The sequence below is a fragment of the Peromyscus maniculatus genome, chromosome 9, assembly GCF_049852395.1.
Source record: "Peromyscus maniculatus bairdii isolate BWxNUB_F1_BW_parent chromosome 9, HU_Pman_BW_mat_3.1, whole genome shotgun sequence".
Classification (NCBI taxonomy): Eukaryota; Metazoa; Chordata; class Mammalia; order Rodentia; family Cricetidae; genus Peromyscus; species Peromyscus maniculatus.
In genome coordinates, this window is record NC_134860.1 from 970,507 (window position 1) to 993,232 (window position 22,726).

At 47.2% G+C, this 22,726-nt stretch overlaps 1 protein-coding gene across 4 annotated transcripts in view; it reads left to right on the forward strand.

Moving 5' to 3' along the window:
• Nucleotides 1-22,726, forward strand: part of Arhgef3 (Rho guanine nucleotide exchange factor 3) — a 286,150-nt gene that overhangs the window by 108,719 nt on the left and 154,705 nt on the right. The window contains exon 1 of one of the 4 annotated variants that reach the window (XM_042284479.2): nucleotides 11,859-12,016. The exons of the other annotated variants lie outside the window; for them this stretch is intronic. Coding sequence (XP_042140413.2) covers nucleotides 11,966-12,016 — 51 coding nt within the window. The 5' untranslated portion in view covers nucleotides 11,859-11,965. Of the gene's footprint in view, nucleotides 1-11,858; nucleotides 12,017-22,726 lie in introns of those variants that run through there. 4 annotated transcript variants of the gene reach the window in all.

Sequence of the window (22,726 nt, forward strand, 5' to 3'; positions counted from 1 at the left end):
TATTTTGTACTGTGGTCTTGCTTCCCGCCCTCTTCCACCCGAGTCATTATCTGGTATAGAATTAGCCATTCTGGGCTTTCATAGGGGGGAGAAATGAGGGGATCCTGGTGCTGAAAGGACTTGAAAAGGCATTTCAGGGCCCATGTCCAAGCCTGTGGAGTAGAAGCAGGACCTATGCAGACGCTGCCACTAGCAAGCTCTGTGGCTGTGGACCAAGAATTCAACCCCTATCAATCCTGGTGTCCTCTGGTCCCTGCCTCAGAAGTTACCATAGTGACGAGACAGCCATGATGCAGCCAAGCATTCTACCTACTGCCTGCCATGATGCAGCCAAGCATTCTACCTACTGCCTGCCATGTAGAAGTCATTCCAAACAAGGAAGCCTTTCTGCTCATTGCTTCCAGGGGCTGGAAGCATATTAAGGGTCTGTGAAGAGAAATCTACTCCTTAGCCTCCATTGGCTCACTCTGTTGCTGCAGAGGGGCTTGGCGGGTCCTTCTCACTGGGCTGTGGCTTGGCTTGCACGACCAAAGTCAGATTGCCTGCCGTCAGACTGGCTGAGTGCTCTATGGTGATTGTTTAATACCACCAAGCTTCGGATTTTCTCGCTTGTAAAATGCGCCTCATAGTTGTATGTGACCCAAGGGGCTGTTGAGAAGGCGTCTGTGAGAATGCATAAAACGGCCCCAGAGCTTGTCACAGTGTGAGAAGTTGCTGTTGCTTCCCCTTTATGGAGACCAGGAGATCCAGGTCTTACATGTGGGTGGCTCTCCCAAGCCTGTTGCTATGTGGGGCAGCCCAGGTATTAGGGTCTATGTTATGTAACCCCAACATTGTACCTGCCAGGTGTAGGAAATCACTACACCAGCACTCCTCAGGTGCCTGTTTTTGGGGTTCCCTCTCAATCCTACCCTCTTTTCTTGAGACAGGGTCTCATGTATCAAGTTTGCCTCAAACTCACTAAGTAGCTAAGGCTGACCTTCAACTTCTGATCCTCCTGCTTCTACTTCCTGAGTGGTAGGTAGAATTACAGACATGTGCCGTCACGCCCAGTTTATGTGGTACTGAGGATTGAAGCTAGGGTCTAGTGTATGCGGGGCAAGCACAGAGAACCAGATCCCAGCCCCAACAAATTCTTACACTGGGTTAAAGCAGATGATAATAAAACCATGATCACTACATTATAGAACGCTACCTATTATGTTTAATGGGAAAATGTCTTGTTATATATGATAATCATATATGTGTATGTGTGCACATACACTAACATCAGCAACATCTATTTGTACAGATTTATATTCCTATTAGAAGTCACCTAGCCATTGTCAGTACTCACAATGACTGTTTTTTGTTTGTTTTCGAGACAGGGTTTCACTGTGAAGCCCTGGCTGTCCTAGACTCTCACTCTGTAGACCAGGCTGGCCTTGAACTCACACAGGCTGTGCCACCAAGCTTTGTTGACTGTTGAGAGTCCCCCTTAGAAGGAGGTGGTGAGAGGGTCCCTGGACCCTCACCTGAGATCCCATTTGCTCCTTCCAGCCATTTGTGTGCAGTTCTGCCCTAACCGGATGTGGCCTTCAGTGGGTGGGGCCAGGGTGTTCTATGAAATGCTGGCGTATATGGGGGCGGTTGACCGAAGGGGACCCCATCTCTGTGGCTGTGGGGAAGCCATCATCCATGCTGAGGAAAGGCTTTTCACTGCTGCTGCTTTCGGATCCCCCATGCTGTTCTCGGGAACCCCCCCCCGCCCCCCTGCTCTGGGAGCCTAGTCACCTCCTTGGCTCCCCAGTTGAACCCTGGTGAATCCTACATTGGTTTGCCACTGGGACTTCCTAAGGAGGAGTAGACATTGTTCCGCTTTCCCAGGGAAGGAATTCTTGAGAAACAACATCAGAGAGGGTCATGGTGGGGTCTTTTCCCTCAGCCCCCAGATGCCCGTTCCACTTAGGAGGCTCTTTTGTGTTCAAACCACACTCTTAGGAAAACAGCAGGCAACTTTTGCTTTTAATGATGACATGAACCTGAGGTGGGTCTTGTTAGCCCAGTACAGGAGTCTTGATGGGGATAACTGCCATTATCAAAAAGCAGGGGACCCCTGGTTTTCTCCATGAATCAGAGCTCTGTGTAGCTTCTCATCATTGGAGGGCTCAGTGTACTGTTGGAAGGACGACCTTGTCTGGCTTCTTCGGCGGAGAAAGGAGAGCCAGGAGAAGTAGAAAGGGGACTTCTTTTTTTTTTTATTGTGATTACAGTTTCTGGCCTTTAGCTAATATAATTATGTCTGTGGATTTTAAAACGTAGAGGAAATGACTACCAACCTACCAGTATTAGACCAGTATTATGTATCATGCCGTTGTCCTTGACAAAATGAGTTTCTGCCCGGCTGTGCGGCCACTCTGAGCCATGTACGGTGGTTTGTGTCCTTGAGTCCAGCACTCTCAGCCAGTCTTATGCCTTGGCCCGTCTACAGGCCCTTAACTAACTGGCTCCCTCAAGGAGCTATGCTGTCACAGTCTCTCACTCCCTCTCTCGTTTTGACCCCCCTCCTCAGCCAAGTAGTGCTCATACATCCCTGACATCCCATTGAAGGCATTCCCTTTGGGTAGAGCCTGAAAATTGTCCCTGACTTCTTCAGGCTGGAGTGCCTGGTTCAAGGTCCCAGCACCTGCCTGTGGTGAGGAGCCCCCGATACAAATCCAAGTTAAAGGTTTTGTTCATCTCTGTCAAGCCCAGCTCAGGGGGTCCCTTAACCTTTCCAAGCCTAAAGGCTGTCTGTGGACTAGGGATATAAAAGCACAGAGTTAAAGGCGCTTCGCCTGGCATCCGGCATAGAAAGCCCTCGGGCAGTGATGTTTGCTATTGTTATTGAAGTGGATTCATCGCAGGATGTGGTGAGTTCTGCAAAGGAAATCAACAGGTATCTTGACAGAGAATAAGAGTTGGGATGTGGAGTATAGTCCTTTGGACAGTCTGGTCAGGAAAGGTCTCCCCTGAGCTGATATTGCCTGGTGAGGATGCTGCTGTTGCTGCTGCGGCTGCTGCTGCGGCGGCGGCTGCGTGAGGAGATGGGGTGGAGCTTCCTGGGGAGGAATAGCCAATGCAAAGACTCAGACAGGAAGGAGCCTGATGAGAAACAGAACCTCAGCCTGAGAGGAGGGAGGGGAAGTAGGAGATAAGATCCTAGAGGAATTAGAGCCAATCGCTGCAGGGCCTGGGGTCAAAGGACAGAGTAAATGTGAGAAACCACTTGGTCCTGGGACTCAGAATTACTCTGTGCACTTGATTTCTGGACTGCCTTGCCAGTCTGTGTGCAGGGATTAACCCCTTCGCAATAAAACGTAGTTCTGTTAAGTAGAAAGTGAACTCAGGGTAGCTCAGGGAGACTTGGAAGGATCCGGGAGCCAGGAACAGTCCCAGATAACACCACTAACAGTTCTCCTAAGGACACTTTTGCTGACGCTGCTGGGTGGGGGGATGCCACCGTTGTATCACAGGCAATAGAACATGGCTTCCAATCTGCCCTCACAGCCTCCTCTTAATGATGACAGAGCCAGCTCTGTGCGGTTCTGGCTGCCCCGTCTCCCACCTGACCTAGGCGTAGGACGAGAGGACCTAATTGGCTGAGCCTAGCTAGTACTCTGGTACAAGGAAGGCTGGGAAGTGAGTAGGTGGGCAGTACTCTTTTGGGGCTCTAGTTTCTGAGCTGGGGACTCCCCAGGCCCAGGAAGGAAGTTCAGCTGTAGGGCATCCACACACACCCTTGGTTGTTAGAGATCCCAGGCCTTGACGGTCAGCCTGGAATCATGAGGCCTCTTCAGTGTGCACTTAGTGGGGGCAGCGTCTGAGAAGAGCTTTGACTGTTTTCTTCCTGGCCAGTGATAATTTAAAAAGCAGCCCTGAGTTTGGAGACAACTCTCTCTCTCTCTGGGATGAGAGGCTAGGCACTGTGTTTGTGCAGGTGGATGGGGAACATGTCTCCCCTGTGTTTATCACAGATCTCCATTCCTGCTGGAAATGGCCCTGGCTATTGTCAGCTCTCATAATTGGTTCTTGTTACTCTGCGGCCGCACGGGCTGTATTGTCTATCTGCAATTCTTCAGCAGAGTTTATTGTTTATGTATGTGGTCTCCAGGAAGCTGCATTCGGAAATCTCTGCCTCAGCAGGAAGTCTCTCTTAAAGGTACAGTGTCCTGGGAGCGGCCTGGATGGGAGCAGGTGCTGCAGGCTAGTCAGGACCTTTTGTCCCTTGGGTAGGAGCTTAAGCCTTTTCCCAGCATCCCATTGGTTTGCTGTTTTCCAGCGTTTTGGTGATTCCTTTATGATTTTGATTTAAGGGGGGTGAAAGTAGCAATTTTTATTCTTCAGATATACTCAAACACACATTTCATTGTTTTTTTAAGAAGAAGAAAAACAAATGTACTTTACTGTTGTACAGCCGAGTGAGTGTTCTGAGACATGTGGGCAGAGTGTGTCTTCATATCTTGCTATTTTTCTTAAGGGTATTTTTGGTAGAACTCTTGAGCTTTTTAGATGGACACAGTAATGTTAGAGAAGACATTAAATATATATACATTATATATAACATTAAATACACACACACACACACACACACACACACACACACACACGCACTCAGGAGGCTGAGGCTGGAGGATTGCAAGTTCAAAGCCATCCTGGCTGTCTCATTAGACCCCATCACAGACTCAAAGCAAATAGAAATAAATGAAGAAACAAAACAAGGTTTCTTTTTTTTGAAAATAAGTAAAGAAATTACTTTGAGAAAAATTTAAACCTATATAAAAATAGAATGATCTATGGCGGCCCCATAGCTTTTGCTCTGCCTGTACACACGTCAGTCAGTGTCCTGTCGTCCTCCCCACAGACTGTTGAGGATGAAGGCATCCTTCTGTGGGCTTTACACAGGAGGAAACGGGTGAAGGAAGTGACATGACTTACCAGCTCAGCCAGGCCGTCTGTGGCCCCCACACTCATCTTAATGCTGTACCCCTGGGCCAGCCGGGCAGTTGTAGCTAGAGTTACAGTAAGGAAGAAAGGGCCGATGAGATGGCCCAGCAGGTAAAGGCGCTCGGTCCCAAGCCTGACTGCCCGGCCTCCATACCCAGAACCCACTCAGAGGAGGGAGAGAACCCACTGCTCTATGTGGGTCAAGGAACAAAATATATATTATATAAAGAAACGTCATAATTGTTTTAAGTATAACTGAGAAGCAGAGGAGACACTGGGTAATAAAAAATGATTTTTGCTTTTGTTGCATATCTTAGCCCAGAAAATTAAAGTGTAGCGTTGTTTTTCTCACATGAGCAAAGCACTTCTTAAAATCCTCCTGGTTATTCAATGTAGGCTTCAGAAACTACCACCCCCACCCCTGCCCCCGCGTTCAGACTTTCCACTGGTAACTGGATTTGGAAGTCTAATGTCAAAGAGCAAATCTCATTTCCAAGTAAGGAAGTTCTCTGGCTGATAGTGATCAACTCATCATTTGTGTACAATCTTGTCTCTTCCAAAGAATTGGGCCGAGGTCAGTGACCCACAAGGGTTTCACTTTTGACTGACAGGCTAGCCAAGAGGACTTGACGTCCCTGGGAAGAGCTGCGTGAAGGGGTCTCGTGTTCAGGTAAACCGTAAATCACACGAGCTTGTTTGCAGCGTCTCAAATGTGTCCCAAGGCCATTCTTCAGGCTGCTCGTGGTTGCAAGGAATGCACAGCTGCCAGCACCTGTGACTCGGCCCTCGCCAGAAGACAGCTTTCCTTTTTCACATTCTCTTAGTAGAGTGGTTGGCCGGACATCTGTGTTAGTTCTGTGTTGCTGTGACCACATCGGACAAAGACAACCTAAGGGAGGGAAGATGTTGGTTTTGGCTTACTGTTTCAGAGGGTTCCTTGTGGTCAGGAAGGTCCAGGAGAATCACTCAGTTCGCGGTGGTGGGAGCACACGGTAGAGGCTCTTCATATCCTGGTGGACCAGGAAGCACAGGTACAGGAGGACTGACTGAGGTAGCTGAAGACCCTCCCCCAACCTTAGTGGTCTATTTTCTTGGTTTAGGTTCCACAACCTCCCAAAATAGATCCATGCTCAAACCATGAGCCTGTGGGAGATTTTTCAGATTCAAGCCATAACAGTATCAGTTGTCAAATAATGTGAGGAATTTGGTTATAAAGGTTCCGATTTGTTTAGAGAAAAAAAAGTACTATATACAAATAATTGCTCAAAGCAAAACTAGCAAGATAAGTCCAGAAGAGTAGATGGGTTGGCAGTCTGTAAGGACCCCATGCCAAAGCACCGTTTATTTTTAGTTCTTGGGTTGAAACCGTAGATGAAGACTTGTTGTTGTTTTTGACCTTGGACAGCCAGGTCTGTTCCTAAATTCTTCTCATCATTTTGTAATCTTGTTGGGCTGGGGCACTGAGCAGAGCTTGGTCTGAATCTCTTGAGTTAAATCAGCTGTGTCCCGTTGTCCCTGACTTGGGGTGGCATCTGGAGGCCTGACCCCTACTCAGAACTAGTAGTAAAGCAGGCCGAGCAGCCACACAAGTTCTGTTTACAGCAGTGAAGAATGGAAAGAGAGACACTCAATGAATGGGTCCCACCTTAAGTCAGTGCCCAGGCTTGACATGCTCCGAAGGTCTCAATTCTCACGGACGCGCTGTGTATGATGACTCTCGCCCACTATGACACCACCACGGAGACCTATGGTTCCTCCCTCTAACCATAACAGAAAAGCTTGGTTTTCCCTCATTGTACCCGAATTTGGCAACAACCTCAGAAACCTAACGTCTGTGCAATACTTTTCTGATGTTGGGATGTTGGTTAAATCAATGGGTAATGGTTTTAAATTTTGGTTACCATTAGCATCCCATTTGTACTGCGATGACTTCCCCCTTCACAATTCAGTGTGCAGAATTATGGGAGCTTGAGGCGCCAGGTGCACATAAATGTCACAGTTTGGAGGCTGCCTTCTAACTAACACTTTAGCTTTTGTGGTGCGTCTGGTGTCTCACGCACAAATAAGCGATCGCGGAACACGATGAATTTCACATGGGAAGAAGAATCACCCGAATTTGCTGATTTTTTTTTTCTTTCCTCATCACTCCCTCCCTTCTGTCCTTTTCCCCCCCTGCTTCCTGCTCTTCCACCCCACCAGAGTCTCATTCTGGAGACCAGCCTATCCTTAAACCCAAGATCCTCCTCCCTCCTCCCCAGAGTTCTGGGGTAACAGGCAGGTGGCACAATACCTAGAATTTACTACCTTTTTTGTTCATTATTTATCATTGTGTGTGTGTGTGTGTGCATGTGTGTGTGTGTGTCTATGTCTCTCTCTGTGTGTGTGTGTGTGTGTGTGTCTATGTCTCTCTCTCTCTCTCTGTGTGTGTGTGTGTGTGTGTGTGTGTGTGTGTGCGTGTGTGCGTGTGTGTGTGTGTGTGTGTGTGTGTGTGTGTGTGTGTGTGTGTGTATGTATGTGAAGGTCACGGGGCACGTTCAGAAGTCTGTTCTTGTCTTCCACCTTGTTGAGGTGGGGCCTCTTCTAACTGTGTCTCCCGTACTGCATACTCCAGGCTGATGACCCTCAAGTTTCTGGGCAATTCTGTTCCCACCCCATCTCTCAGTGGGAGTGCTAGGATTACAGATGTGTGTCACCATATCTGGCTTTTTTACATGGGTTCTGAGGATCCAACTTGGGTCATCCGGCTTTGGCAATAAGGGTTTTTTCACCCACTACACCATCTCACCAGTCCATTTACTCACTTTTCGTAAAGATAGAATTTTACTGAAACACGACCATTAGATTTCATGCAACTGAAATTCTCACAACCCCAGGAAATATATTCTGCCTTTGTCGGAAACTGCCTGGAACTCCTCACCAGAAGATGCTGTCAGCTGCATGGAATAGCAGCGCAAGGAGAGCAGCCCTCGTTCCCATGATACCAAGAAGCGCTGTGCTGGTGGAGTCAGCTGCAGGTCTGGTTATTGACTCGCTGTGGGGACACAGCCCCAGTGTGCCCCGGGGTGGGGTTCCCACGTAGAAACAAATGAATCAACACCACAAGGTGAAGAAAAAGAGCAAACCGTGGGAACTCGTGCCTCCACAACTTGATGGCTGTATTTATTTATTGTTTAGTTTCTCTCTAATTTATGTGAGATTTCCCTTGAACATCTGTGAAGCAGGGCGTTGAAGGGATGATTTTCTTTCCAGGAGGCAGGTAAAGTTCCTATTGTAGACAATCCTTCTTCTTTCTAGTGGTTTTGGTTCAACCTGTCAGATTCCTGAATATCAAAAAAGCTGTTTTCTAGATGGCTGTTGGATGGTGGTGAGGGGTAAGATGGCAGGAGGGATGTGTGTGTGTGTGTGTGTGTGTACTACAAGTGTTCTAAAGGTTTCCTCCATCAGCCTCTGCCACCTAGGCCCTGTGTGTGTGTGTGTGTATATATGTGTGTATGAGTGTGTTTGTATGAGTGTGTGTGTGTGTGTGTGTGTGTATGGACTGCAGGTGTTCCCCCTGGCTGACCTCTGCCACCTAAGCCCTGTGTGTGTGTATGTGTGTGTGTGTGTGTGTGTGTGTGTTTGTATGAGTGTGTGTGTGTGTGTATTTGTGTGTGTGTGTGTGTGTGTGTGTGTGTGTGTACTGCAGATGTTCCCCCTGACCGATCTCTGCCACCTAGGCCCTGTGCTGAAGGGAAGCTTACATTCCCTTTTTGACTTTCATTTTGTTTTGTTTTGTTTTTAAACATCAACAAAAGCTTCAAAGTAGAGTGCCATAATAAAATTAAGGCCTCCTGAGAACAGAGTTGTGGGGATCAGGCAAACACCACCACGTGGTAAAGGTCCATGTTAAAACATCAACGACTGGTAGTCACCGTGTGCTATCACAGTAATCATGGCTCCTGTCCTCTGCCAGTGTGCGGGCACTGTGAGCTAGGTGCCCACATTGGCAGCAGTGATAATGGATAAATAACCGTACAGTCACACTTCAAGCCTGCTGGGGGCTGAGTGAGCTGTATAGATGCTGGAAATGCATTATGACGTGGAAGATGCCCTGGGTGTCAAGTAACAGGCCCGCGCTGTTCAACAATGTTGTTGTCCTGTTTTCAGAAAAGAAGGGGGTGGTGGAAAAGACCTTGTTACACCCAGAAGCTCAGGGGTGTCTCAATACCAGGAAAAAATCCAGACTTGCCACCATATCTTCTGACTAGATGGCCCTTAGGTCAGATCCAGCCGGCACTGTGTCGTGTGGCCATTGACCATCGTATGGGTACAACGATGAAGTGTTACCAGAACTTAAAACTTGGGAGGTTTCTGTCTTCCTTCTTTGAAACAAAAGAGCTGGAATTTAGGCTTTTAAGAAGCAAGCTGGAATGTGTGATCACCTGGGGCTGGTAGTTCCCTGGGACCCCCAGAGCAGGAACTGAATAAAGACAAACTTCTTCAGTGGGGCTGCTGCCCGTTGGCTTTGCCTTCAGGTATCTTATCTCCACCCCATCCTGAAGGCGTTAGTGTTCATGATTCCAAGTCTCTCTCTGGGTTTAACCAAATTACCTCTGGCAAAGGGGATTGTGGCAGGGCCCTTGGAAAGATGCATTTTTCTTTTTTACTTTATTGTATGGCTTGACCATATGACAGTGATATACTACTTGCAACATTGAAAAGCATATTTGAGTCCGTGTTAGCCTCAGATTCCAATAGTGGAAACTCCAGTTCCCTTAAGAGCACACATGCTGCAGCTCGAAACGAAGGTTGCAGGTCGGGGGCTTCTTCTCAGCTTTCTCTTGGGGTACTGCCGTCTTCAGACTCATTTTCTTACTGGAGTTCTTAGTCCCGCCAGGGTGGGAGCAGCTGCAGAGGAAGTGGCTGTGTGCGCCCTTCCTTCCTTTCTGCAGGCTGTGTGCCCCAGTCCCTGCCAGGGCATCTGTAGACTTCCTTCTCTCCCTCCTTCCTTCCTCCTCCACCGCTACCTGCCCCCAGCTCAGTCGGATTCACCTATTCCGTGAAATGCTGTAGCCCACGGCCTTTGGTGCTCTTCCCTGTTCTGGCAGTAGCTGGAAGTTTGAGCCAGCCCGGGGTTAGTCGATGTGAGTGGTCCATCCCTCCACCGAAATGAACCAGACCATAGCGTGCTCTGGTCAGCTCACATTTCCCTTGGAGGTTCACCAGGGTAAGGCTGGCTTTGGGGATTGGAGCTCTTGGAAGCGGCTTCCCCACAGATCTTCAAGAGAGGAGGGGCTGGACTTAATGTCCCATGTCCCAGGGATCCTCAGGGGATTAGCATTCATTCTTTGGTTGGGTTGCCACCCAAGGAAGTTGTTGAAGGACCTGAGCAAAGTACAGTGGGTCCTGTGTGGGTCTGGAGCAAAAATCCTTCTCAGTGAAGTGTTAGGATCATCTGGTACCCCTCACTTGGTGGACACACATTATTAAGCATTTCCTGGGTGCCAACCTCAAGGTGACTAGGGGTTGTCTTTCAGGCAGGAGCACTCTGACAGTGATTTCACTTCCTTCTTTCTTCAAACAAGTGTACCCTCCCTGAGGTAGGAGGAGAACCTGTCCCAGCAGCCTCTGGACATGCCTGAGTGTTGGTCACTTTCCAAGCGTCTTGGGGGTTCACTGTTCCCTGCTGTGGCCTGGTTTTCATCCGGTACCCTTACTAGATGTCCATGTTCCTTGCTCTGAGAGTTCTTCTCAAGTTTTTGTCCCCATTGAAAGTCTTTTTGGGGGCTTAGTTAATTCTTAGTTCTCTCTTCAGCGTACACACACACACACACACACACACACACACACACAAACACACACACACACACACACACACACACACACGCACACGCACGCGCACGTACACGCACACACAAGCTTGCATGTGTGCGCGCCTGTGTTTTCCTGGCAGCATGAATAGGGCTAGCCTTTCTCACAATCCCTGAAGTTAAGCCTTGGACTGAATCCCTTCTGTTAGATCAGTGCCTTGTCCAAATGAACTCGCTCTCTATCCTGGTCCTTTGAACCATGGCTTATATTTTTTTGTATCGAAATATTACATTTAAGAAGATTTTTAACATAGAAATTCTGCCCTCTTGGGGACCTTAAAAAATAATCGAAAGCTCTATTGGACTGAGGTCTCCTTGGGTTTGTGACCCACAACACTGTACGGAGAGGCGCCGTGCTAGTTCACTGTGCTCTTCCAGACCGCATAAGTCATAGTGATACTGTCTGTTTTACCTGAGGGAGTCTAGATTTTGTAAGAAGCAGGGGACGGGTGTGCATCCCAATGAGACCTTCAGTCTATAAAATGAGACATGCCAGCCCCGGGTTACTTCTATGATAACCATGAGAAGAGCAGGAAGCCCCTGTGATCCTCGACAGAAACCCAAAGGAGGACTTCCAGAAGCAGCTATTTTTAAAAGGCACTGGAGGAAAGAGGCCAGATTTGCCCAAGTAAAATAAAGCAACGGATGGGTGTGTGGTCACTTTTAAATTGTGGCTCTGTATGTGCTCTGTGTCTTAGGCAGGGCATGAAGTTCAAGGAGACCATTGATATTGTCTTTGTATACAAAGCTGGCCTTCCCATATCCCTTCTTGTCTCTCTGTTTCACTCCAGTGTTTAAATATATAGAGCTCCACGTGAGAGGCAGCACATCCCAAGGGCTGCCTGGACATCCCGCGTGGCTTTAGGTGGGGACCCAGTGAGCTTGGCTTGCTCTAGAGGTTGGTGCGCCAAAGCCAAGAGCGCTCCCAAGAGCAGCAGTAGCAGGCCAGACAAGGAAACTACCGGAGGCGGGCGGGGAGCCCCAGGCTGGTGTTCTCAGCTTCTGACACTTGTAACGGATGGCCCCTGTCACTTCCTGCCATGTAGCTCAAGTGGCAGGGAGGAGTTCCCTCAGGGAAACCATGCTCACACAGCTCCGGGAGGCCTGTCCACGGGGCTCTGCTGCAGTTAGCAGCCAGGGAGTCAGGGTGGATGAGGCCGGAGCGCCCGATGGTGTGGTGCTGCTTCTTTCTGCGTGCACAGGTAAGTGCCCGGTTGTTCCCGAGCTGGGGATGGGTGCTCTTAACTCTCACCCATGCCTCCACTGGGTGCCAGAACCCGAGGTGTGGGAGGGTGCAGTGGTCTCTTCATGACCCAAGTTGCTCTGCAGTGAGCTGCTATGGAAAAACAAAACAGCAACAAAAGGAAACACAAAGCCCCTGGATGATGGAGCCGGGTCCCTGCCTCTCTTTAGAGTTGATCAGGAAGAGGCTGTGCGCGGTGGTTAGGATGGCGGTGTGCCGCGTGTGTTTGCGGTGGTGAGCCAGCCAGGTAGCATGCATCACTGTCACCACCTCCTCAGCAGCTGTGATTGGAGGAGAGCACATGGAGGGCTGGTGACCCTCAGTTCTACCATGCCAGCACTTTGATTTTTTTAATAAGAGACCCACATCAACTAATGGGAAGAAAAAGACACAGGAAAAAAATGGATGCACCTACCTTCTCCTCTGATGTCTGCATCTCAAGGCGGACTTCCAAGGTCACCCACCGTCTCTTCTTTGGGTTGGAGAGTGGCTGAACGCAGTTTGGAAGGTCGTTAAGTCTGGAGCCACTCTTTTTTAGGTTTCCCCAGGTGACCCTCGTGTTTAGAAGGTGCTGTCACTGGACACCTGAAGCCAGCCTGGCACCGGTGGAAACTCAGGTTCTCCCTCGGTGTGCTGGAACTTGGCATAGGCTGTTTGGGAATGAGCGGCTGGAACAGTTTGTTTCTGGGTTGAAGAATGGTTCAGGGTCCCAAAGCTTACTCTCCTGTCTCTTTCACTTATTTGTTTGGGGTATGTGTTGACCTTTTAGAGAAGCCACAACGACCCTTTAAGGGAAATCCCATCGCTTGTTCTAGTCTCAGCGGAATTACATCTTCAAACTCATTATTGCAATCCTGGTCCCAATTCTTGTACATGACTATTACAGGCACAGATCTTTTTTCCTTTTTTTTTAATTGGGGTAAAATTCATGCAACATTTGATTGCCACTGTAAACATGTCAAGTATATAAAGTTCAGTGATATTAAATACATCCATAATGCTGTGTGCCTGTCGTCACCATCCATCTCCAGATCCCATCTCTTCTTGTGAAGTAGAACTGAGTCCATTAAACAGTACTCCTGCCCACCACCCCCTGGTAGATGGCACCTACCATTCTACTTCCTGTCTCTACTGTATATGTGTGTATGTATGTGTGTGTATAGGCCATACACAGGTGTCCTCAATTACCACCTTACTATTCTTTAATGTTGTGTTCATTATTACTGTGTGTGTATACACGCGTATGTGTAGACATACTTGCACAGCTCACATGTAGAGGTTGGAGGACAACGTTCTGGACTTGGTTCTCTCCTTTTACCCTTTTGTGGGTTCTGGGGATTGAACTCAGGCCCTCAGGTTTGTGCTGCAATCACCTTTACCCCCTGGTTTTTCGAGACAGGGTTTCTCTGCGTAGCTTTGCACTTTTCCTGGAGCTCACTTGGTAGACCAGGCTGGCCTCGAACTCACAGAGATCCACCTGGCTCTGCCTCCCGAGTGCTGGGATTAAAGGTGTGTGCCACCACCGCCCAACCCCCCTGAGTCATCTTACTGGCCCTCTACTGTATCTCTTTTGAGACACGGTCTCTTGCTGAGCTAGAGTTGGCCAATTTGAGCAGACTGACTGCCAGCAAACTCCAGTCCATGCTTTCCCAGTGCTGTGATTACAGGCCGGGTGCCACCATGCCTGGCATTATGGGGTGATGGAACCCAAACTCAGACCCGCATACTTGAACAGCATGCACATTATCACCCAAGCCATCTCTTCGTGATTTTGACTGCTCTAAGTATCCGCCAGTTGAGTCAACCAGGATTTACCTTTTTTTAAACTGGATTGTTTCACATAATGTCCTCAGGGTTCATCCATGATGTAACATGTTTCAGAATTTTCTCCCTCGAGGCTGAATAGTATTCTGTTTTGTGTATGTGCCACATTTTGCTCACCTCTTCATCCTTCATTGGCCCTGGGTTGCTTGCATGTTTTAGCGTTGTGAACAATGCTCTTACAAATGTATCTTTGAAGCCCTGCTTTCACTTTCTAGGGGTCTGTACTCCAAAGTGGAATTGCTGGGTCCCAATTATGAATGTTTCAGGAGCTACTGTGCAGTTTTCCACAGCATCTGTGCTGTTCTCCATCTTGCCGAAGCACACAAGGATCCCAGTTTCTCTACATCCTTGTCAACACGTACTATTTTCTGCTTTTACTTTTGTTAGGTATTTCTTTTTGTGTTTCTCAAATGCTGGTGATATGGATGTTTTCATATACATGGTTGGTCATTTGTACATCTGTGGAGAAACATCTCAAGTCCTGTGCCCATTTTTTAATCAGGTTGTTTGATTTTTGTGGCTGAGTTTAGGGATTCTCTTTGTATTCTGGATGTTTATCCCTTGTTATAAAAGTGATATGTTAATATTTTCTCCCATTTTGTGGTTTCTTTTTAATTCTACTGGTATTCTACAAACATGTTTTTTTTTTAATCCTGTCATATGACTTGAGTAATTTCACTATACCAGCTATTTGCTTGCTTAATGAAGAATAATTTTTGAGCCTTTGAGATATGGAAATTGACCTTTAAAAAATCTCATATAAATGATATTAACATAGGATACACAATAACATTTACATTACCAGTTTATGGAGTTACTGTAGCACGATAGGGATTAGCTATTTTTATTTCCATTTTCCAGATGGGAAAACTGAGGTTTAGAGAAGTTAATTTTCCTGAAGTCTGTTAGCGGGTGAGTGAGTCTGGTTTCAGATGGAGGCAGAGTGGGTGCATCGGTGACACCTCTAGCCATTGGACAGGATGTGGGGACAGTGAAGCTGGGCCCCGCCAGGTCTCCCACCCTGCACAGTGTCTAAGCTCGCCAGTGCTTTGTCAACTTGTCCATTGTGGTGGTTTGATGTGGTTCAATTGCATGAGTAAGACTCATGACGAGTCACTTTCTCTGGGCCTCAGTTTTCCTACCTGTCAAATGCCATTGTCTCCAAACTCATTTCAGCTCTGATGTGAGTCTGAGGCACACAGTTATGCTGTATCAAAGCAAAAATTGTTTTTTAACGTCTGTCTCAGTTAATAAGTGATTTCTAGGTACACACCAGGATATCTACTTGAATCAAAATGTAATAGGCTAGCTGAGTGTTCTTGGAAATACTGTGGAGTAGATTGTGATTTCTTATCTCTGACGGTCTCAGAAAAGGCTCTGGAGAAGTTGCAGTTCTGGGAGGGAAGACATCTTCCAAGAGCTCATCGGTTCATCGTAGCTCTGACTGGAGCAGTTCTGTGTCTGTGGAGAGCCAGTGCGCTGTGAGAGATAAGGGGCTGTGGAGGCAGCCAGGTGTGGGCTGGAGCCCAACTTTGCCTTAGCCGTACGACCCAAGGTGTGCTAGGACGCCCCCCTGAATCTAAGTTCTCTGCTGTGAAATGGAAATAACAATGCCCACCTTCTTGGGTTGTCCTGAGAAACAACTGAAATAGCTCATGGTGGTGCCCTGCAGGGCCAGCACATGCCACATGTCACCAGGTCCCATGTCGTACTAACTTGAGAATGTGTGGGTAGTTACCAGAGAAGTGAGTGATTTTACACTCCATCTTAGCTAAAAGACCTGCCTAGGAGCAAGACTGCCAGAGGAAAGAAGTCTCAGGATGCAAGGACTTGGCAGCAGCAAGGCTCTAAAGGCCCTAAGCCCTGAGGTAAATGTGATCTTGGCTTGATTTCGTGGAGGGAGCCAGGCAGCATATTCCATACAATGACTCCTAGCCTTCCCAGGATTGGACATGGGAACCACAGGAGGGGAGGGACATGCAGAGCTGGTTCTGAGAGAGCATTCCCGATAGAACACTCAGACATGTGACTCACGGGGACAGAGTCAGGGTGGTGACCACCACTGTCTGCTGGGACAGAAACAATGGGTGGCCTAGGACCTAAATATAGATGGTATGGATGTCATTTAGGGAAACAGGTTCGTGGTGCCGGCCGGGTAGGCAGCTCTCTCAGGAAGTGCTCAGGAAGCAGGCTCTGGCTGCGATCCCTCACTCAGTCCATCCTGGTTTCTAAATAACTTCGCCCATGTTCTGGCTTCTCTGCCTCCCCCGTGGGCCTGCCTCAGCAAGCTGTCTAGCTCATTTTCCCATCTCTTCCCTGCCAATCTTGATGATGCTCAACTCTTCCCTGCCCCCCAGGTCCCACCCGTCTCCGGCCATTGGCTCTGGTGTTCGCTCATTCCTTCTAATAGCACTGGCTGCTCTTCCAGAAGACCCGATCTCACACCCACACGGTGGCTCACAACCATCTGTAACTCCACTTTTCTACAGGCTCTGCACACAACCAGCACATGGGTATATATGTAGGCAACATACCTATACACATAAAATTTAAAAAAACAACACATTTTTTTTTAAGAACTAAAAAATAATCTTGATTCTAGAGTGGACACCTTGCCTTCACACACTCACTATTCCTTATACAATGACTGCAAGTTTCTTACCTCTCTGGGTCTCAGTTGCCTCACCTGCAGAATGGGGACGAGAATCCTATGCAACGCGGCTAGGATCAGTCTGGAGCCTTCTAAACATTTAGCTCAGAACCCGCTCACTGTGACCAATGATTGTGATCTAGAGGAAAGAGAAACTTGAAATGGCCCCATGTCCTTCCAAATTCACTCTTATTTTCCACATATGAACCCCACATGGACTGTTATTTTTTTACACACTGTTCTTTAAGTTGTCATTAAAAAAACCTTTTAATTAATCAATTAATTAATTGCCTTTTGGTATTCTGTTTTTTCTTGTTGTTAAACCTTAGTTTCATCATATTATAACTTAATGGTCCTGAATCACAGCTTGGCCATTTCTTAGCAAAGAAACGTTCTGATAAATGGAGCTGAGCATACTCCGTACGATCTGTAGTGATTCTGTAAGTGTAGGCCCATGTCCTACACTTCAGTGGCCTCACAACATCTGAGGTCCAGTTGCTCCCTGCTGTGGAGAAGAGTTCAGGACACGGACTCTGGCCGCCTTGCTCTGCCCACCTAGTTTCTGAATAATGTCATCCATGTTCTGGCTTCTCTACCCCCGTGTGCTCATCTCATCCCTGGCTCACCTCCTCACCTCTCCACTGCTTGTCTGGGGTTTATCCCCTTCCTTCCCTCCACAGGCTCCACCTGTCCCCTGACATTGACTGTGACTGTTGACCCTGCTTACTTCAGATGAGAATGAACCATCACCCCAGTTCTGACCCGTCATCCCTCTACCCCTAAGAATCAGCTTGGTTCTTGCTTCTGTAGCAGGTTCTCAGATGAAATGTTCATCTTTCCCAATTTCCCAATTTCCCAACGACCCGATTTGTAAAGCCCCACCTTTGTGAGACCTGAGAGAGGTCAGGGTCACTCTCTGAGTGAGGGGGACTGCCTCAGTCAGTTTGTGCTGGGTAACAACCATCCCCAAACTCAGAGGCAGACAGATACAAACTTGATTCTCCTCCTGACAGGCAGGCTGGCTCCATAAGGGTTCGCATGTGGATTCTTCTCTTGTCCAGAGGAGCAAGCAGAGATGTACTATATCTTTTAGGGTATATCCTGGTTTCCTTCCCAGTTGCTGTGACAGAATACCTGGATGAAAGCAACATGGAGAGAGGGTTCATTTTTGCTCACAGTTCAGGCTATGGTCCAATACTGCAGGGAGATCGGGGTGGCAAGGACTTGAAACAGCTATCACATCTGCAGTCAAATCCAGAGAATGCATACATACTTACATTCACCTTATGTTCTCCTTTTTAATACAGTCCTGGACCCAAGCCCAGAGAATTGTGCCGCCCACAGTGGGCTGTCTTCCCACTGTTACTGTAATCAAGGTAGTCTCCATAGACATGGCACAGGTCAACTGGATTTAGATAGTCCTTCATTGAGACTCTCTTCCCAGGTGATTCTGATTACATCAAGTCAACAATTAGAATTGGCCATCATAATGTGCAAGCCTGGAATTGTCCCTTTCACCCACACTCCATTGACCAGAGCAAGCCACAGGCCCGAGCTGAGGGGTCATGGACGTCATTGCTGAGCCTACATTTATTGATCTCTGTGTAGAACCTTCTGTTGTGTTGGGGTGAGAGTAAATGATGCAGATGATGAGGACATCTAACCGAAGCCTGGCATGTCTCAGACCTCAATTAATATGTGATAGATGCAAGTCTGTGGGGACTGCTTGAGACCTGGCTGATGATGAGTATCTCTCAGGGTGTGCTCCGCTTGGTCCTCCACATCCACATTGGGCAGATGCAAAGATGTCAGACAGACTGGCTGCAACATGCTTATAATATCCCAACACAAGAAAGGAGAGATTGGTCAAGTCCTGGTATCAGGGGCACAGGTAGGAGATGAAGGGTAGTGAACACGTCTTAGTGCCAGGGGCACAGGGGCACATGGGGGAGAGAGGAAGGCTTTTGCTCCTGGACAACTCAGGTGCAGAACTCCCAGGCTATTCTGGGTGCTAACTCTTCAAGTGCCCACATGTACTAGGTACTTGATCTTCTACAGTCTCTCTAAATCAGCCCTTTGGACAAAGGGCTAAATCTAAATTAGCCCTTTGTCTTCATGAGGCCTCACACACCCTTGGGTGTTTTCCACAGAAAATTGGACATTATTATGAGCATTTCCACCCTGAGGGAAGAGATCTGCTCCAGTAATTCACCCATCCACTCTCTTTCATTCTGTCTCTGAAGAGATCTGTCCAGAAGAAGAAAAGATGTTCTATGAGTCAATGCTGATGTCAGGTTCAGAGTCCAACTTATATTGGCTCTCCAGCGGGTATTTTCCAAATGAGGAAGGCAATGAGGATGAAGAAAGAGGGTTGATGAGACCTCACTTGTATGGTTAAGGTCCAGACTTACCCACTGAAAGAGGTAGGAAAAAACTCATCTCACAAATCTTATTTGATTGCTTATACAACAGAGACCCAGATAGGTTAGTTCCCTTGCCCAAAGGCACATAGATGATGATGATGATGATGATGATGATGATGATGATGATGATAGTTATTATTAATGTTTTACCCAATCAAGTAATTTATGCTCAAATGAGATTAGATTTTTTAAAAAAATTTTACAAACGTGTGTGTGTGTGTGTGTGTGTGTGTGTGTGTGTGTGTGTGTATGTGTACATGCACTCGTATATACCATGGTGCAGGTAGGGACATCAGAGGACAACTTTTGGGACTTAGTTCTTGCCTTCCACCATGTAGGTTCTAGAGCTCAAATTTGCCAAGGGTTGGCTGCAAGCATCAATTTGCTGAGCCATTTTTCCAGCCTATAATGTTAGACATTACTATCTTTTTTATAATACAGTGCCTGTCCTGGACTATCAGCTTCCTGGGCCATGCTCCAAAAATGAGTTTTCTTGTCCTTTCATTTCCCAAGTCAAAGACACAGATGACTGAAACACGTTACATCTCTCAACTGCTCAGCCATCATGTTGTGAGATCTTTCAGGTAGAGCCTTGTCTCCTCTTTCTCTGGTCTCCCCTTTTCACATGTCCCTCTGTCCTCACCTAGAGCTGGACATAGAGCCAGATGAGTTGGGGACCTGTGTTGAAGCCATATCAAGCCCCGGATGAAGGTGGACATGGTACGGGGCAGGGAGGAACTGGGCCCTGAGGAGTCCCGGAAGTCTTGAAACCATTCTTGTGTTCCTTTTGAAGGTGCTCTGTTCTCTGGTGGATTGTTTCCACAGCCACCAGGAAATGAGTTCCTCCTTGGGGGTCAGCAACGCCACTACTTCCTGCCTGTGGCTGCTCAGGTGGGGAGTGTGCTGGCTTGTGCAGGCTGGTTCTTGGCCAGCAGAATCTTTGTGGCCTTGTCTTTTTTTTCTTGCTCAGCTCAGCCTATCTTCATGGGACAAGGGAGGGCATAGAAGAAAAAGATTGAAGGGTCCATTTGACTTCACAGTTACATGGATTGCAGTTGTTCCTATGAGAAAGGAATTATGCCACTAAAGAGCATGTCTCTGGGTATGCTGTGTGCTGTGGCACAGTACTGCCCATGGAAACAGAGCACATACTACATGTATAATTCTGAATGTTCTAGTAGCCAGGTTAAAAAAAAAAGTAAGAACAGAGGTGAATTTTCATAATATTAACTCAATACCTAAATAGTATATATATATATATATATATATATATATATATATATATATATATATATATATATAATGTATGTATGTATGTTTGTATATGAAGTCTTTCAAATATATAGGTCAACTGAGGCCAGCCATATTTTAAGTGTCTGGTCACTGCACATGGGTCACAGTGGCCAGTTTAAGTCTAATGTGGGACCACCTGGATAATCTGCCCTGTCTCAGATGGAGGGCAGTGACCACCAGTGGCACTAACTACTTGAAATTGGCTAGTGCAGCTAAGGAGCTGAGCTCATTTTTTTCTTTGTGTTACTGAATTAAAATGGAAATTTGAATAGAGGCATGTACTTCCTGGCTACTATATCAGCACAACTCTAGAGGCTGGATCTCAGAAAAATGTCAGTTTAAACCTGACCAAACTATCATTTCTCACTTTGAGCCTTGGTGGGGATTTTAAAGATAGATAACACCATTGGTAAGGGTGGCAGGCTAGTCCTTACTTGGCCAGTGGGAGGATAAATTACAGAGGGCTTTTTTAGTACAATCTGGTGGCATTAATAATCACTTAGCTTCACAGCCTGAATATTACCACTACAGTGTCTCCTGCACATAGACTGATTTGTGTCGAACATTTCCTGTACCACAGACATGCCAACTAATGTAGACTTCAGTAACTAAATGCGTTAAAAATATGCTTTGCTGGGCAGGGTGTGATGGAGCACGCCTTTAATCCCAGCACTCGAGAGGCAGAGGAAAGTAGATCTCTGAGTTAGAGGCCAGCATGGTCTAGAGAATAAGTTCTAGGACAGCCAGGGCCACACAGAGAAACCCTGTCTTGAAAAACCAAAACTAAAACCAAAACCAAAAAAGGAAAGAAAGGCTTTTCAGCTACTGAAGAGATGAGGCCATTTGTGTTGGCTTGATGGCCTGGTGGCATGGGAGCCTTTCAAGATACAGAAGGATTACCACCATTTGGGTGAATTGCTTGCTTCTCTATGTCGAGGCATCTCTGGAAGAATCTAGAAGGAACTTGGTGCAGAGGTTGTCTCCCAGGAGAGGAGGAGATGGCTGGAATAAGAAAGAGGTGTGCCTGTCATTGTGTGCTTTGCCTCTCACAACTTAATCCCATGCATCTAGCCAAGCACAGTGGCTCACACCTGTAATCCCAGAGGCAATCAAGAGTTCAAGGCCAGCCTGGGCTACATGAAACCCTGTCTCATCCTTTTCCCTGTGGAAGGGGGGAATCCTCAAAGCTTAACAAAAGTGCTCCAACAATGCATTTGTATTACCTGTTTAAAAAATAAGTATCTGAAAAAAAAAAAAAAGAAAAAGAAAAGTTTGAAGGTAAACCAGGGAGAGTTTCTAGATTAGGGAACCCTCCAACCTGGGGCTAAGGTGTGAGTGTACGATAGGTTTAGTGATTTGTGGTAAGCATTACTCTAGGTACCCAGTAGTGACAGAAAGCTCAGTATGTAAAGCAGGACAGTAACAGATTTTTGACACAAGCCTGATTGGGCAGATGGCAGACTGAAGTCTTTGAGCCATAGATGGCTTAAAGGAAGTGGAAGCATCATTTGCATGAATGATATCTCTGCAGGACAGTCAGAAACTCCCATCTTAGGACCCCTAGGGACTGCCAAGCCATGGAGGGAAGGAACTCAGGGCTAACCAGAAAGCAGGCTTCTTCTTGTGTGTTGGCCAGAGTGCAATGCCCCAGCGGATGGACCCAGGAGCAGGTCTGCGAATCCAGCTTCTTCCGATGGGCCGGCCGGGCAGAAAGGAGTGTTGGCCAAACACAAAATAAAGAAGATGCAGTTAAATCGTATTCAAATGTGTGCTAGATAAACAGGTCCAACACCCCATTCATTGGAAGAATGGATACTTCTTGAGTGTCTGAGGTTTTTTTTTTTTCTCACAGAGACAGGGTCTCAGGTGTCACTGGTTGGCCTCCAGTGACAGAGTCCCCAGTGTAGCTGTTGATGTCTTTGACTATCTGGTCCTCCTGTTTCACTTTCTAAGTGCCAGGATGATAGCACGACCCAGTTTCATTCGGTGCTAGGTGGAACCTAGAGCTGCATGCGTGAGAGTCAAGGGCTCTGTCCACTGAACTACATCCCCAGTCTGAGTGTTCATTTCTTCATGCCATAACCACCAATGACTATTACCCACAATAAACAAAAGCTCATTGGGAGCTATCAATAAGTTTTAAAAATATAAAGAGGTCATGAGTCCAAAAATGAAATAAAATTCAGGATCCCTAGTCCAGAAGCAGGGAAGCTGTGTGTGTTTGTGGTTCCGGTTGGGTCACCATGGACTCAGCTCTTCCACATGAGCCAGCAGCGCTGGAGTTGATATGTACTGTACGTGACAGAGTGCAGTCATGTGACTTGGTGTGGCTGTGTGTGAGAAGGTGATCAGTTGAGAGATGAGTTTTGACTGACAGACCGGTCAGGACTGACTGACTGCACACAACTTCCCACTGATGGACATGTGTGCTTTTCTAGTCTTGTCTTTTAAACGCATTGCAGGCAGGTCTCTGAGTGAT